The 16,054-nt window shown below is 38.3% G+C and overlaps 1 protein-coding gene across 1 annotated transcript; it reads right to left on the bottom strand.

Annotated features, from left to right (window-relative positions):
* Positions 1–3,543: 3,543 nt before the first annotated feature.
* On the bottom strand, positions 3,544–14,346 carry LOC109912239 (S-phase kinase-associated protein 1). Its single transcript, XM_048603525.1, has 5 exons — positions 14,215–14,346; positions 13,374–13,447; positions 7,258–7,401; positions 5,097–5,237; positions 3,544–4,663 (listed from the first exon to the last, which is right to left on the bottom strand). The coding sequence occupies exons 1-5, from the start codon at positions 14,309–14,311 to the stop codon at positions 4,628–4,630; spliced, it is 492 nt and encodes a 163-aa protein (XP_048459482.1). The 5' UTR covers positions 14,312–14,346; the 3' UTR covers positions 3,544–4,627.
* Positions 14,347–16,054: the final 1,708 nt, after the last annotated feature.

The following is a 16,054-nucleotide window of genomic DNA, read 5'->3' as shown; positions in this document are numbered from 1 at the left end:
TTAACTATCTTTTTACCTGCTAAGTGTTTATAAATGATTTTGTTTTACCTCCTGTGTTACCTTAACATTTTTCAATACTGACTGTTTGCACTTTGTGAATACTTTTTCAATTTCTTTCTGCAATTTCTGGATCCTGTCTGTTCATTCCATGCCTGATGTTTGACTCATGCTTCTTTTTAATAATTTATTTTTACTTATTTTATTGTCACCAGGGAGCTTTAGCTTTAGATTCATTTCTTTTTCCTTTTGGGAATATACTTGGATTATGCATGAACTATTTCTGCCTTGAAGACATACTACTGTTCATTTACTGGGTGGAATTTAATCCAAGTGCCAGAGAACTATACTGCTGCTGGATAGCCCTTATCCTTCACCTTCAGCATTCTACATTTACACGTTGTTTTATTTAGCGGTTTGAAGGAATTTGCTGCATACAAATTAGCTGCTTTGTATGACAATTTTCAATACCCTTCTAAATTTTCCAAAGTTACAGAGTTCTTTACAGTATCCTAAGAATACAAAACAGTGCAACATAGAAACATACTTACAGCATAGTAAGCCAGTAGGCCCATTGTGTCGGTGTCAGTTGAAAGAGTTATTCAATCCAACTCACCTTCCTGTTCTTGGTCCACAATTTACATCACCTTGAGTGCACACCTAAATGTGCTTTTGGCTAAATGCAAGGAGAATTTCTGCTTCTACTAGCTTTTCAGGCAGTGTGTTCCAGATCACATTCTTTCCAGAATCCTTCCATCTACTGAAGATCATGAGCATGCAATCCATTTCAGATGGGTGTCCTCATATCTCAATTTTGCTGAAGATGTCAATCCTTAAGATGCAGGTTCTGCCACAACTATTACACAGTGATGGCCAGTGTCATAATGAGTTACCTTTAGCATTGTTATTGTTACTAAGCTATTGGAACCACTGGTCATCATGGTGGTTCACACCAGCTCAGATGAGGTGTCATCATTTTCCTCTATGATCAGCAAGTAACTCCAGGTGAGGTATTCAACGTCTAGGAAAATCATCCTTGAAACACAGTGTCGGGCATCCTTCTGTTCATCTGACTATAGAATACCTCACCATACGTATGGTCATTCTGGTCACGAAGGTTGTGATCAATTTCCATCCTGTCAAAATGCCCGAACTAATTAAACAGCCTATATTTGATGAGTGCCAGCAAAGGTGAACACTAGCAGCAATGAGACTGCTACATTCATGTTTATGTTCTGCCAAGATATTCCCATAATGCTTTGCAGACAGCCAGTGCAGCAATTGTTGAGTTTCTTATCTCGATAGTTGTAAAATATCCATGTTCACAACCAAACAGTAAGATGTTAAAAACACAGACTTTATAAGCAATTAGCTTGATCCTACGTGTCCACCTGCATCCATCTTGCCTGTTGCTACTAATGAAGAGTACTGACTAGGGATTAACTAGAGTCCTTTCTGGTCTAATGTTTTTCATATGACACTAGGTACTTTCTTTGGATGATCAAATGTTGTAGCTGTTTTCCCTATACACAAATGCCAGAAGTAATTTATTTCTTTCTATATTGAAAAGGCATTTTAGCCCTGAAATTTGTTAACTCAGATATACTAGATTTCAAATATTCCCTTACAGCAGTCTCAGATGACATTATGACATTATTTTCATCACTGTTGCAATATGCACTTTCAAAATGACACTCATTGCCCTTTAATGACATTTAAAGCTCCTTGTTTTGCATTCCTGGCTGCTGTGAATTGCTTGGATTTGTTACTGCTCATATGTTTCATTGGTTCAAAAGCTTACACCATCAGATGGCAGCATCTGACCAAAATTAAATAAAGGTTCATTGATGAAACTTTGCAGTGCAACAACTCCCTCTAGCTTCTACTTTATGTGTACATCATCTTCACAAACCTGTACTGGGAATAATATTTTAAACCAGTTTTAATATGCACAGTAATCACCCAAGTTCAGGTATAGTGGCAACCATTACAATAAACCTATTATTTCTGACCACGTCTATTGTATTATTTTTGAACTTAAGTGTCAACTTGCTGTGGATTAAAATTAAGAAACTGCATCATCTTACACAAGGAAGTCATCCGATGAGCCTGATGTGGAATAAACCTTCGTTAATTCTAAAATCCTGAGGTTCAGGTGATCACCAAAACACAGCTAGTGTCATGTGGAAAACATTTAAACCAGGAAGAACTCCAGATAATCCCTAGTCTGTACTCTTCATTCAGCAGTCAGATTGGATGCATTTGTTATTTATTAATTTATTCTCTTATTCAAGGTAACATTCCTGGAAAGGCCAGAAATTGAGAAAACTATGGTGAGCTGCCTTTTTGAACCACTGCAATTCATCCAGTGTAGGGACATTCTTGTGATTTGAACTTATCCAAGTTACATTAATCAATTTGACTTTTCTCCAACTGTTTGGTACAACTGAATGGCTTGCAAAGCCATTTCAAAAGAGTTAACAGTAAACCACATTACTGAGAGTTTGGAGTTATGGGTAGGCTTGACCAGGTAATGATGACAGATTTCCTTCCCAATAAGGGGAAGCAATGAACCAGACATGTTTTTATTATAATCTAATAAATTCATGGTTACCATTTCAGATTCCATCTTAATTCCAGATTTATTACCTCCATCTCTGAAGGTGGCTTGAGATATTTTCAGCTGTAATCTATTGGCAAACAATATGTCTTAAAAACTAATGGGCAGATTTCAATAAAACATGGTACGCATTGCATATGGCCCAAGGAATAACTGATGCATTTTTGACGATGATGAAAGGATCTGTTAATATTGGGAGATAGGGAAAATTGACTTGTTTAAGAATGTTATGATTGTCTCAGCTGCTGTGGTGGAATGTCACAGCTATCAAACGTGAGCAGAGCTCTCAGGACAGGTTGCTGTTCACAGATGGGCCTGAAGCCGCCTCCTAAAGGTCTCAGTGAAGAAAGTTATTTTTTCCACTTGCAGTTACAGAACAACCAAGACACAGGTCAAGAATGTGATGTAATACGCACCACTTGCTTGATATGTGGGGCTCCAACAGCACTCATCATCCAGGTCAAAGCAGCCCCTTTGATCAGCATCTTATTCACCAATTTAAACATTCATTTACTCCATCACCAATATAGAGACAACTCTCATGCTATATGCAACATTCACCGTAGCAACACCCAAATGCTCTTTTGATTGCACCTTGCAAACCTACAACCTAGAACACAACAGCAGATGCCTGGAACAGCAGCACCAGCAAGTTCTTCTCCAAGACACAGAGTTGGAGCTATGTTGCCTGTCCTTCATTATCACTGGGTAAAAATACTAGGACTCCTTTCCAAACTGCTCTCTGGGAGCACATGCAGCAGGTGCACTTTAGCAATTCAAGATAGCTGGTCACTAGCCCATTCTAAAGGGCAATTTCAATGGACAACAATTGCTGACCTTGCTAGCAAGGTCCTCATCCCAACAAATATAAACAAAAAAGATTTGAAAATACTAATAGATGACAACAAAATACAATAAAGCATGGATTGAGAGTAATTTATGGATGTATTTTATTGAACAGACAACAAATCACAAGCAGAGAAACTGGACTATTTTAATTATTTATAATGGCAGTCAAGAACACTGTACAGAAAAAAAGTAAGTAGTTAACAAATCTAAATCAGTAAACGGCCTGCAGAAGTTGGAGCTCTCGTCCAGTTTGTTATAGTGGGCTTTATCATAGAGCATCTCTTATTTGACAAAGAGAAACTCTATTAGGAACTCTCTTAGGGCTCTTTCAGTAGCATCACTACTCAACGAAACTTAAAATACTTCTGATTGTCATGTACTGTTTATCATAAGAGAATAATGCAGCAAAGGAGCCAGTGGAAGAAGGTGAAACTTACTTTAATCAGAAGAGAATTGTTCTTCTAAAACATTCAAAAATCAGAATACAAACATTAAAGGGGAATATGGGTCCACAGTGATCCTTGGCTATAAAAGCACGCCACAATTCTGGCTACAATGTAAAGTATGTGTTCTGTACTTGAACCCATAAAGAAGGGAATAAAAAGAGAATCATCTCAATTAATTTCAAAAATTACTATGGATAATCTGGCCATACGCTTCATGCTGCAAATCTTTTTTTTAATTATTGTGCAGCTATTATTGGCAAAGAACCAAATGCTAGTTCAATTGTTTAAAACAGATTGAATTTGCTGTCATCAATCACTGAACAAAACTCCCTTAATGCATACCCTGCCGTCTTTGTTTGCCTTCTAGACTAGATTATACGAAAATCAGACATGCCAACTGTATTAAAGGATTTTTGTCTAGCCCACACTATTTAGATTTTAATGACAGAGACATTCTAATCCTCTTGAAATCAAACTCCTACAATGAATTGTGTGGTGAAAAGCTGGATGTCACTTCCAATCCTAGTGTAATAACAATGTAAAGCCTAGAACATACAGCTCTGAACAAGTAAGGAAACATCATGCAATTAAATGCTATATTTTTCCTCTTTTGTTTTTGAATTTTCCAAATATTAAACATTTACAAAACAGTGCAATGCAACAGCAATTGGAAAATTCTTTCAGCCCGTTAGAGAATTATCGAGGACAGGGATCTTTATTTTTCTTCACACCACTGATTCTCTTTACGAACCTGTTTGAAAAAAAAGAGCAACATAGTGAAAAAGGTGCATCCAAAGAAGTGGAATCTTGTGTTCTGGGCCACAGATGGCTGTGGAAGCTCAGTCATTGGTTATGTTCAAGGCAGAAATCAACTAATTTCTAATGACAAAGGAATAGGAGGAAAGGACAGGAAATGGTGTTGAGCTAGAAGATCACCCATAATCTAGAATGGCACAGCAGGCTCAAGGACTAAAAGGGCTACTCCTGTTCTATATTCCTAAGAATTCTGCTTATATTTGAACCAGTCTAAATAAACTAGACATTTTACATGCAGAGAGAATAAAAAGTAGTAGTTACTCCCGGTTTTAGTTTGGCTCTTTGTTCATTTCAAAACCAGAAAATCTAAACTTTCAAGTGCTTTCTGCAACTATGAAATTGAAATAAAAAGTAAGAGTTGTTGTTACCTGGGCTTCTTCTTCCTCAGTAAAGTCATTTTTGATGTTGAAAGTCTTACGAATTTCTTCTGGAGTTTTACCTTTGATCATATTTGCTACTGTTTTGCACGTCACGTCAAGCAGACCTTTAATATCCAAATAGTTTGCAGCCTAAATAACAAACAAATACTGACATCTCAACTGTATATTTCCACCCTATCACCAAGCCAAAGTTAACTGAAAACAAGGTTATAGCAAAAAAGCTTACAAGTATTTTAAAACAGAATTGCAGGTAGTGATTTCTGTACATTAACAGGGATTGTAGTGTTGAAGAAACTTACTGTCCACACAGTTGACAATGGGAAGAAATTTTAACTTTATAAAAGTAGGGCCAGAAGGCCTTTTCTGTGCTCTAGATCTTTAACTTTGAGACCAACTGCACAGCCTTAGTAAATACTGTATGCTCTACTGCTTCTTTGCTAAACTCAATCTTCCTAAAATTTTCAGGAATAAATTTTCTGGATGCTACCCAAATAACCTGGCAAAAACATACTAAGGGCAATAAAAAAAACTGTTATTTTTCCATTTTATTTGAAACAGTTTGACTTGTGATTGTCACTTAAAATTTTCGTCACTTCCGAATGATGTTGGGTTTCTCTTTTTGCATGTGTGCACTTTGCGCCACCTAGAGGTGATGTTTCAACCATTCCCAACTCGAAAAGATCTCAGTGGATGTAGAACTACAATGAAAGGTTTCAGAGGAGTGAGATAATAGAGGGAGGTGAAGGGTGAGAAGAAATTGGGACATTGGGAAACTGAAAATTCAGCTAGTACAGAGAAGACAGAGATGAATAAGTGCACATTGGGATCAAGAACACACACGTTTTGATTCAGATAGTAGGGGAATGATATCAGACCAAAAGGAGCTGATGCTGTCATTAGAGCACGAAGACAATAGCTTGCATCACTGATACTTAGCTGGAGAAAGCTAGAACTCATTCAAGATAGAAATGAGCTGTCACAATTACACACATAAGGCAATGGGGGCAAAACAGGAGGTGGAAAGGAACAGCTGAGCATTTATCGAAGTTAATGTGTGAAGCTAATATCATGTCAATGGATAATACTGTTGAAAAGTAGCACGTAGAGGAGGGAGCCAAAGATAGATCCATTTTGAGAGGTATGGATCTCTGCCGAGAATAACACAGAGGCGAGAAGAGAAACTATTGCTAGGTTGCCATATCTACTATCAGATAAAAGAATAAAATCAAACGAGAGCCACCTTACAGAGTGACTCCACAGAGAAGTACCGTTTGGAAGGTGCGGGTTATTGTACTGAAATCTGTCAAGGTCAGAGTACAAGGAAAGATAACATACATGTCAGAGAAACAAGGCTGTTTGTTCTTAAACAAAAACAGAAAGTGTTGAAGAAACTCAGCAGGTCTGGCAGCATCTGTAAGAGAGACAGAGTTAGCATTTTAAACATTAACTTTGTTTTTCTCTCCAGATACTGCCAGACCTGTTGGGTTTCTCCACTACTTTCTGTTTTTTTGTTTCAGTTCTCCAGCATCTGCATTTCTTTGTTTTATTCTGCTGCTTGCTCTTACTTGGAATGGACTGTTTCAATACTGTGGCAGTGAGAAAAGCCTACGGGGGCTGAACAGAATAAAGTTCAATGCTGCTATATAATGAGCCACTAGGAATCAAACATAAGTAGCCTGCAAAAGTTGGTGCTTAGTTTCTTTCAAAATCCCTGTGGAAATACGCTGCTCTGCTACCAAGCAAAATTAGAAATTCACATTCAAATATACATCCCATTTATGGTACACTAATGCGCAACCCTTTTGGAAATCAGAATTGATTGATAATGGTTCAAAAAAAGTCAGGAATAAATTTTAAGCTCAGTTTTAGCACAAGAAATTTAGAATTTTACACTTTTTAATGATCATGGGCTGGCAGATTCTGGCATCATGGTGAAAGATGCTCCCCATGGCAAGTTATTGATCACGGCCTCTATCCATGATAGAGAACAAGAGAAATGAAATGGGCAGTTGACTGAAGTAGATTAGAGGTTCATCTAGAGAACCTGGAGACTGTCTAAATATAGAAGTCAAACTGCCACACAAGCAGACTGGAAGCGAAAAGAATAAATTTACAGTTTTCGTTAATAGACTTTAAAAAAAATACTGACCAGAATTAGCTCAAACAGTGTTCCTTGGTCTACTTTGAGGAATTCCTGATCCCATACTGGAATATCATCTGTTCTCTTTTCTTTGTTCTCATCATCTTCAGGAGGGGGCGGATCATCCTTGTGGTGAGTGCACCACTGAATCACCTAGAAGCAACAATAGATGGATAGGCGTATATGGATGAATGAAAAATGTGGAACTAGAAAAAATTTGGACGAACAAAGAGGAATGAAATCTTCACTACAATACCAGAGTTCTATTTTGCCATATATAACAACGCACTTTATCTTGTAGGCTTTGGGAAGATTAAAAAAATAGTAACTTTCTAATGAATTTTGTTACGGTTATTGGTGCCAGGAATTGAATTCTTTCCACTTTGCATACCTATTTAATTGTATCAATCCTAGATAAATCACAGATAAGCTCCCTTTAATCTGCTAAACCTCAATCTCAAAAAAGAACCTGTTGTGATGTGAATGTAAATTTTACTTTACTGCTTATTGCTACACTGTGTCACAAGCTTTTAACTTGTAGGAACTGGGTTGACATTTCCCTACCCAAGTAACGTATGTTGTTGCAGATAAAGGGGAACCGGGGATGTACTGCATTTAGATTTCCAGAACACATTGAATAAGGCCACATCAAGAGGTTATTGAGAAAAATAAAAACGCTGTGTAGGGGATAAAACAGTGGCATCCATAGGAGATTGGCTGGCTAACAGGAAGCGCAGAGTAGGAATAAATGAACCTTTCTAATGCTGGCAGGATGTCACAAATGATGTGCCACACAGGTTGGTTTGGGGCCTCAACAAGCATTCCTCGTTTTTTTTTTGCTTCTGCACAAACCTGAGGTCTGTTTGCTTCCAAAATCAGAAGTCAATGCTGTAATCCCCGTCAGCATGCCAAATGCCATGCAAGGAATATTACAGCAGCTGCACACACAGTTTAGAGGGAACGCGAGTCTCCATTCTTTACTATTGATATGAAGGATTTGGATGAAGGGCTGACAGCCTGTTTGCTAAACTTGCCAATTACACAAAGATAGATAGGAAAATGAATTATGAAGAGGACATAAGGTGCCTACAAAGGGATATAGATAGGTTAAGTGAGTGGGCATAGATTTGGCAAATGGAGTACTAAGAAGAAAAATGTGAAATTGCTCATTTTAGCAGAAAGAATAAAACAGTACATTATCTAAATGGCTAGAGGTTGCAGAGCTCTAAGAAAATAAAGATCTGGACATTTTAGTGTATGAGTCACAGAATATTAGCATGCAGGTACAGCAAGTCATCTGGAAAGCCAACAGTGTGTTGTGTTTTATTGCGAGGGGAATTGAATGCAAAAGTAGGGGAGGTTTTGCTTCTTCAGAATGAGATCACATCTGCAGCCTTGCGAACAGTTATGGTCACCATATTTATGGAAGGATACTAATGCATTGGAGGCAATTAAAGAAGGATTATGAGACTAATACCTAGAATGAACAGCTTGTCTCATGAGGAACAAAGAGAAAGGCTAGGCCTTTAGTTTAGAAGAGTCAGAGGTGACTTAACGGAAACATGCAGATCACAAGCAGACTTGACCGGGTGGATGTCAAAACGACACCTCCTCTTGTGGGAGAATCAACAAGTAGGATCAGAGTTTAAAAATAGGGGGTCACCCAATTAAGACAGAGATGAAGAAACTTTTTCGTCTTTCTGAAGGTTGGGAGTCTTTGGAATTCTCTTCCTCAAAAAGGCAGCTGATGCAAAATGTTTTAATATTTTTAAAAGGTAGAGCTAGATAGATTGATTACTAAGTCGATCAAAGATTATCAGGAATATATCAGGATTGTCAAATTGAGGTTAAAATCAGATCACCTAACACCTTATTGAATGGCAGAGCAGACTCGAAGAGCCAACTGGCTTATTCTTGTTCACTGTTCGCGTGCCCATAACCCATTTTTCACAGCCTTTCAACTCAGAGAACTAAGTTTTTATTTCACTAGCCAAGGCTGAATTCAAATCCAGATCGCAGCAAACAAAGTACAACTTTTGACCCACTACATCAATAATGTTCTGTAAAATCCACACAAATACTACAGCACAAAAAAAATGCTGCAGCAGCAGGAAATCTAAAATGAAAGCAGAGAATTCCAGAAACGCTCAGCAGGTCAGGTAACATCTCTGATGAAAATGTTAACATTTTTGATCTGTCAGAGCTAAGAAATGCAGGAGATGTAATATGTTTTAAACATGTGAAAGGGAAGGTATAAAAACAAAAAGAGGAAAGACTGGTGACAGGGTAGGAGTCAAGATTAAGGGACAAACAATTTGATGGTGTATAGCTAAAGGATGCAGTAATGACGCAAGTTAAGAAACAATGGATACGACAGAATGATGACCAGCTATCGTCCAAAAGCAAAATAAGGGCAAAAACAAGAGAGAGTGGTCCTAAACCAGCAACGAAGTTGTACTCTGAAATTGTTGAACTCAACATTCCATCTATGCACCTGAAAGTCAAGACACCTTTGTGTTGAGTGTCATCGGAACATGGTAGTACCCCAATGACAGAGATAAGATTGCCAGAAAGGTGGAGAATTAAAACAACAGGGGACTGGAAGCTTAGTCATGCTTGCATACTGAATGGTGGTGTCCTACAGAGGCCCAAACCACATTTGGTCCTCCCAACATAAAGCAGGCTGCATCGTAAGCAGTATACTAGATTTAAAGCAGCACATGTAAATCACAGTTTCATCTGGAAAACGTGTTTGGGACCATGGGCAGTGAATAAGTTAAAAAGCAAATGTTGTATTTCCTGCGGTTACACAGAAAAGTGCTGTCCGAAGGGAACCGAATGCTCAGTGTGACTGAGAATACTGAAAAGGGAGGTAAACCTGCGTTTGGCAATGGCATCAAGCTAGAAGAGGCAGAAAGATGGTCTGTTGTACATGGAGATACATGGAGTGGAGGACGAGGATAGGAGGAACTCCAACACAGCTCTGGAAAGGAGAGCAGAAGGAAGAACATATCTGAAGGGTGTATCAACTATGATGGCAGGGAAATCCTCACTCAAGAAAACACGATATGGAAGACTGTCATTAGAACACTTCTTTTAATTCTAAAAATTAACAGTTGGTTTAAAAGAATCATTTCAACTTTTTTTCCTGTGTGGGGGTAATCCCATGCAACTCCTAGGTCTCATGCAAATATTGACAAATCATAGGAGAGCTCATTTTCCAAGGAGAGAATGAATTGTACAAAGGAAATCAGTGCAGAAAATAATTATGTGAATATTTATGAATATACAGCAGGAAATAATGGGCTAGTGATCAAATATTTAAAAAATCATAAAAACAGAACACAAAATTCTCAAGACAACACTTGGAAATAAGGAGGTTTGCGCAACAATTGAATTAAAATTGGTGACACCATGAACCTACAGAAAAGCTTACATTGAGAACTGCCTCATCCTTAAGATGTCTGAAGTGTTTGAAATTCAATTAAGTATGGTCACGGTTGGTATAGCAGTAAATTTGAGTTAACGTGTACATTGCAAATTCCTCCTCAAACAGCAAGCATGCAGTTTATCTAGATTTAAATGATGTTGGTAGGGTAGGAATGTTGATGAGGAAACCAGAAAAATTACCTATTTAAGCAGAGCCATGCTATCTCATACCTAGGTTTGAAATTTTTATCTAGGTTTAAAATCTAATCCAAATTGTGGTTACACTGACAATGTTGTGTTCCTTCTATACTACATTAAAATAGCTGGAGTGACACTTCAACTCTCAATCATTACCAACTGAACCAATCTTAATAACATCTTCATGAAGAATTCTCTCTCCACAGAATATTACCCAAGACCTACGTTTAAGATGACAAGACACAGGAGGAGAAATAGGCCATTCGGCCCATCAAGTCTCCTCTGCCATTCAATGACATCATGGCTGCTCTGATAATCCTCAACTCCACCTTCCTGCCTTATCTCCATTACCATTGCTGATTAAAGTTCTGTCTATCTCAGATTTGAATAATTTAGAACAACCAAGTCTGTACAGACCTCTGGGGTACAGAATTCCACAAATTCACTAGCCTCAGAGAAATAAAAATGCTCACCTGTCTGAAATGAGTGTTCACCTTACTCTAATTATGCCCTCCAGTCCTAGACTCTCCCACAAGGGAGAAGCAAAATCTCTACATCTACAGTATCAAGCCCCCAAGAATCTTATATGTTTCAATATGGTCTCCTCTCATTCTTTTGAAGTCCATTTAGTTCAAGCCAAAACTATTTAGCCTTTTCTCATTAGGAAATCCCTCTATATCTGGAATCAACCTAATGAATCTTCTCTGCACTGCCTCTAACGCCAGTAAATCTTTCTTTGGACAAGGGGACCAAACCGGTTCACAGTATTCCAGGTCTGGTCTGGCAAGTGTCTTCTATAGCTTTAGCAGGACTACATATTTTTATATTCCATTCCCTATGAAATAAAGGCCAACAGTCCATTTGTCTCCCTGCTGACCTTGGGATGCTTGCTTTACTCATTTAAATCATATTCAACTCTTCTATTCTTTTTGCCAGATTGCATAACCTCATATTTCACCACATTATATTCCACCTGCCAAGTGTTCACCCTCTCATTCAACCTATCTATATTCCTCTGTAGACTGTGTCCGCTTCACTACTTGCCTTCCCAACCTATTTTTGTGCTACCCACACAAACTTTGTGGTAGTACATTCACTTTACTCATCTAAGGTGATTAATACATATTGTAAATAATTGTTTCCCCAGCACTGTACCCTGTGAAATTCCACTAGTTACAGGTTGCCACCTTCAAAATGCCCCCTTACCCTATTTCATTCTTCTATTAATTAGCCAATCCTCTATCAATGCTAATATGTCACCTCCAATACCATGAACTCCTATCTTATCAAATATCCTTATTTGCGGCAACTTTTCAAGCATGTTTGGAAATCAAAACATATTACGTCCACTTGCTCCCCTTTATCTATCCTGCTTGTTACCTCCTCAGAAAACATTATAAATTGTCAGGCTTGACCTCCCCATCATGAAGCTATGCAGACTCTGCTCGATTACGTAATGTATTTGTAACTGCTCTTCAATTACCTTTTATAATGGACTTATTTTCCCAACAACAGATGTTAAGCTAACTGGCCTATATCTACTAAGATTATTTTTGACTCCCTCCCTGTTTTGCCTATGGGTGTTATACTGGTACCTTTCCAATCTTCTGGGACTTTTCCAAAATCTAAGAATCCTTGGAAGATCTACCAGCACTTCTACTCCCTCTGTAGCTATTCCTTCAAGATCCTAGGATGAAAACCATCAGGCCCAAGGGACTTCGTAGCCTTTAGCTCCATTAGATTCCCTGGAACTTTTTTTTTCTCTCTCCAGTGAGTGTTATAGTGTTCATTTCCCCACACTACCACCATTGAAATGCCATTACTGTCCTTCATTGTGAAGACGGATGCAAAGTATTTATTCAACTCCTCTGCCACTTCCTGGTTCGCCATTTCCACAGTCTCATTCTTTTAAGGTTCCTATGTTCACTGTGGCCTCTCTCCTATATTTAATATATTATATTTAAAGAAGCTCTCACAGTCTAGTTTGCCTTCGTAACTTAATTTCTCCTTTTTTTTTGTCATTTTTCATTGGTATTTAAAGATTTCCCAATCCTCTGCTTTACCACTAATCTTGGCAACATAGTATCAATTTGAAAGGAAAAAAACACACAATCAAGTTCCCTGGTTAACTGTGGTTGATTTATACCCTTCCTAGAATCCATCTTTCTCCCTGGGATGTATCTGTGCTGGGAATCAAGAACTAGTTTCTCAAATATCTGACAACGTTCCTTAACCGCCTTTTCCACTAAACTCCATTCTCAGTCCACTCCAGCCTAGTCTGCCCTCATCCTTATATAATTACCTAATTTAAGTTCAGTACAATCATTCCTGACCCAAATTATTCATTTGCAAACTAAATGCTAACTTCTACTACATTATGGTCATTGGTTCCTAGGGTATCTTTTACTCAGAGATCATATATTAAATCTACCTCAATACAAATGACATATTCTCAGGTTTTACTCACACACTGAAGTAATGTTGTTCTGCCTTCTTACCTTTTTCAGAATTGCAGCATTGACATTTGGGAGTGGAACAGGATCATCATCACCTTCATCATCCATCCCCAAATCTGTTTAGAATAATACATGATTATTTAACTGTCTGTCATTATCCATCATGCTTTCCTCACTTCACACATAGAAAGTTAGCATGTTTTCAGTATTAAGTGCTTCAATCCCCCCCATCCCATCTATGTACTAAAATATGCTTAAAATATTGATACCCATTGACTCCATTCAAGTCTTCAGCATAACAATGCATCTAAGACCAGTCACCAAGGTAAGAGGAGGTCAATGAGATCAAAAAAGCCAAAATCCAGAAAGTGTGTTCTATCTTAGGAAGGTAACACTTTACGTCTGCTGTTTGTTAAGCATATTCTTAGAACACACTGAGATTTTGTGACAGTCAGTCAAGTGTGCCAATTAGGAGAGACTGGAAAAAAGGTTTGATTTGCCTGTCTTCTCATTATCCAGATTAGGGTAAGAACTGAAAGAAAAACAATAAACGGGTCTTTACAAAAAAACCTGAAATTTAAACAAACAATCAGAAAGCAAGATGAACAAGGTTATTTTATGCATTCATTAAATATTCACAATTTTGGTATTGGTTTAGGTCATCTTACACTTGTTATGAGAAACTCCATTGAAAAATATCATTACTACTTTAAATAGTTATCTTCTATACGCAGATAATCCTTACTGAACCTAAAAGGCATAAATTAGCAATTGTAAATCAAAATTTGTTCAAACTTTGCACTTTATTAAATAAAGAAGCTTGAGGTTGCTAAAGGATAATTAACTAGTAAACAAGATTATTTCCAAAGAGAAAAATGCTGACCCTCCAACATGGTCTTGATTGTCACAGACTGCTTTGCTATCTCCACATCAACTTCAAATATTTCTCCATCAGAGCTCTGGAGTTTAATCGAAGGCATCTGAAAGTAAAAATAGGAATTTCAGGGTGCTAAAAGTCACCACCAGCTGTTGAATTCTGCCCCACCCCAAAACCCGTCCAAAAATACAATGCACACAACTTAAGCAAGGCGCTTTTCCATCACTGAAAAAATACTGAATTTTGAACTTTAAATTTGAGTTGCACAATTCACTGCAGGAGGCTTGCTGGTGGCACTTGGCTTAAGGCAACACTTACAAATCTTAATGCGATGGGTTCAAGTTCCACTCCAGAAAACTGAACACATAATTCAAGCTTGCAGCAACATATTGATGGATTGTTGCATTTACAAGGGTAGCACCTTTCACACAAGAAACTCAAGTATATGCACCTCCAAATCCTAGCCAACCTTTACTCTCAACCAACACCTCGAAGCAGATGATTTAGGCATGATCAATGCATTGAAAGCAAAACCAGATAAATAAATGTGGGGGAAAGGATATTTTATGAGGTAAAGCAAGGTCAGATGTGGTGTTAATTGTTTAAATGTTTTCTAATCAACCAGTCCAGGGATGTGAAAATACACCTCTGGAGCAGGTAGGACTTGAATCTGGGTCTCCTGGCCCAGAAGATGGGACAATACTACTGCACCATAAGAGCCCCTGATATTAATTGTATTTTGAGTGTATTTAAAGAACAAAAAAGAACAAAAGAGAAGTATGGCACAGGAACAGGCCCTTCAGCCCTCCAAGCCTGTGCCAATCATCAGGCCCTGATTAAATTTGAAAAAAAAACCCTTCTAAACTTATTCTGTCCGAATCCCTCTATTCCCTCCCTATTCATATAACCATCAAGGTGCCTCTCAAGCAATGTGAACATGCCTGCTTCCACCACCTCCTCTGGCAGTATTCCAGGCTCCTACCACTCTCTGCGTGAAAAACTTTCCCCGCGCATCTCCCTTAAACTTTTGCCCTCTCACCTTGAACCTGTCCCCTTGTAATTCAAACTTCAACTTTGGGGAAAAAGCCTCTGACTATCCATCCTATCCATGCCTGTCATAAATTTGTAGACCTCTATCAGGTATCCTCTCAGCTGCTGTCTTTCCAGTGAAAACAATCCAAGTCTTTTAACCTTTCCTCATAGACAATACCCTCGGGATCGGGCACAATCCTGGTGAACCTTCTCTGCACTTTCTCCAAAACTTCCACGTCTTTCTGGTAATGTGGTGACCAAAACTACACACAATACTCCAATCTAATAGGGGTTTTATATAGCTGCAACATGTTTTGCCAACTCCTGTACTCCATGCCCCGGCTGATGAAGGAAGCATGCCATATGCCTTTTTAATGACTTTGGCCACCTATATTGCCACTTTTAGGGAACTGTGGACCTGCACACCCAGATCCAATTGTATATTAATGTTTTTAAAGGGTTCTTCCATTAACAGAATAATTCACACCTAAATTTGATCCTCCAAAATGCATCACCTTGCATTTGTCTGGATTAAACTCCAACTGTCATTTCAGTGCCCAAGTCGCCAATCTATCTATATCCTGTTGTATCCTTTCACAATCGTTGGCACTATCAGCATCTCCACCAATCTTTGTGTCATCTGCAAACTTACTAATCAGACCATCCACATTTTCGTCCTGATCACTTATATATACTACAAACTTCAGAGGACCCAAGACTGATCCTTGTGGAACACCACTAGTTACCAGTCTCCATTCTGAAAATCTCCCCTCCACCGCTGCCCTCTGTCTAGTATGACCAAGCCAGTTTTGTA

This window comes from Rhincodon typus, chromosome 12, assembly GCF_021869965.1.
Source record: "Rhincodon typus isolate 14 chromosome 12, sRhiTyp1.1, whole genome shotgun sequence".
NCBI lineage: Eukaryota > Metazoa > Chordata > Chondrichthyes > Orectolobiformes > Rhincodontidae > Rhincodon > Rhincodon typus.
This window is presented reverse-complemented; position numbering and strand designations above follow the sequence as displayed.

Coding starts and splice junctions, on each gene's coding strand:
- LOC109912239 (XM_048603525.1), bottom strand. CDS start 14,311: ATGCCTTCGATTAAACTCCAGAGCTCTGATGGAGAAATATTTGAAGTT. Junction 13,448..14,214: donor AATCAAGACCATGTTGGAGG/GTCAGCATTTTT, acceptor TATTCTAAACAG/ATTTGGGGATGGATGATGAA. Junction 5,238..7,257: donor CACTGTTTGAGCTAATTCTG/GTCAGTATTTTT, acceptor TTTGTTATTTAG/GCTGCAAACTATTTGGATAT.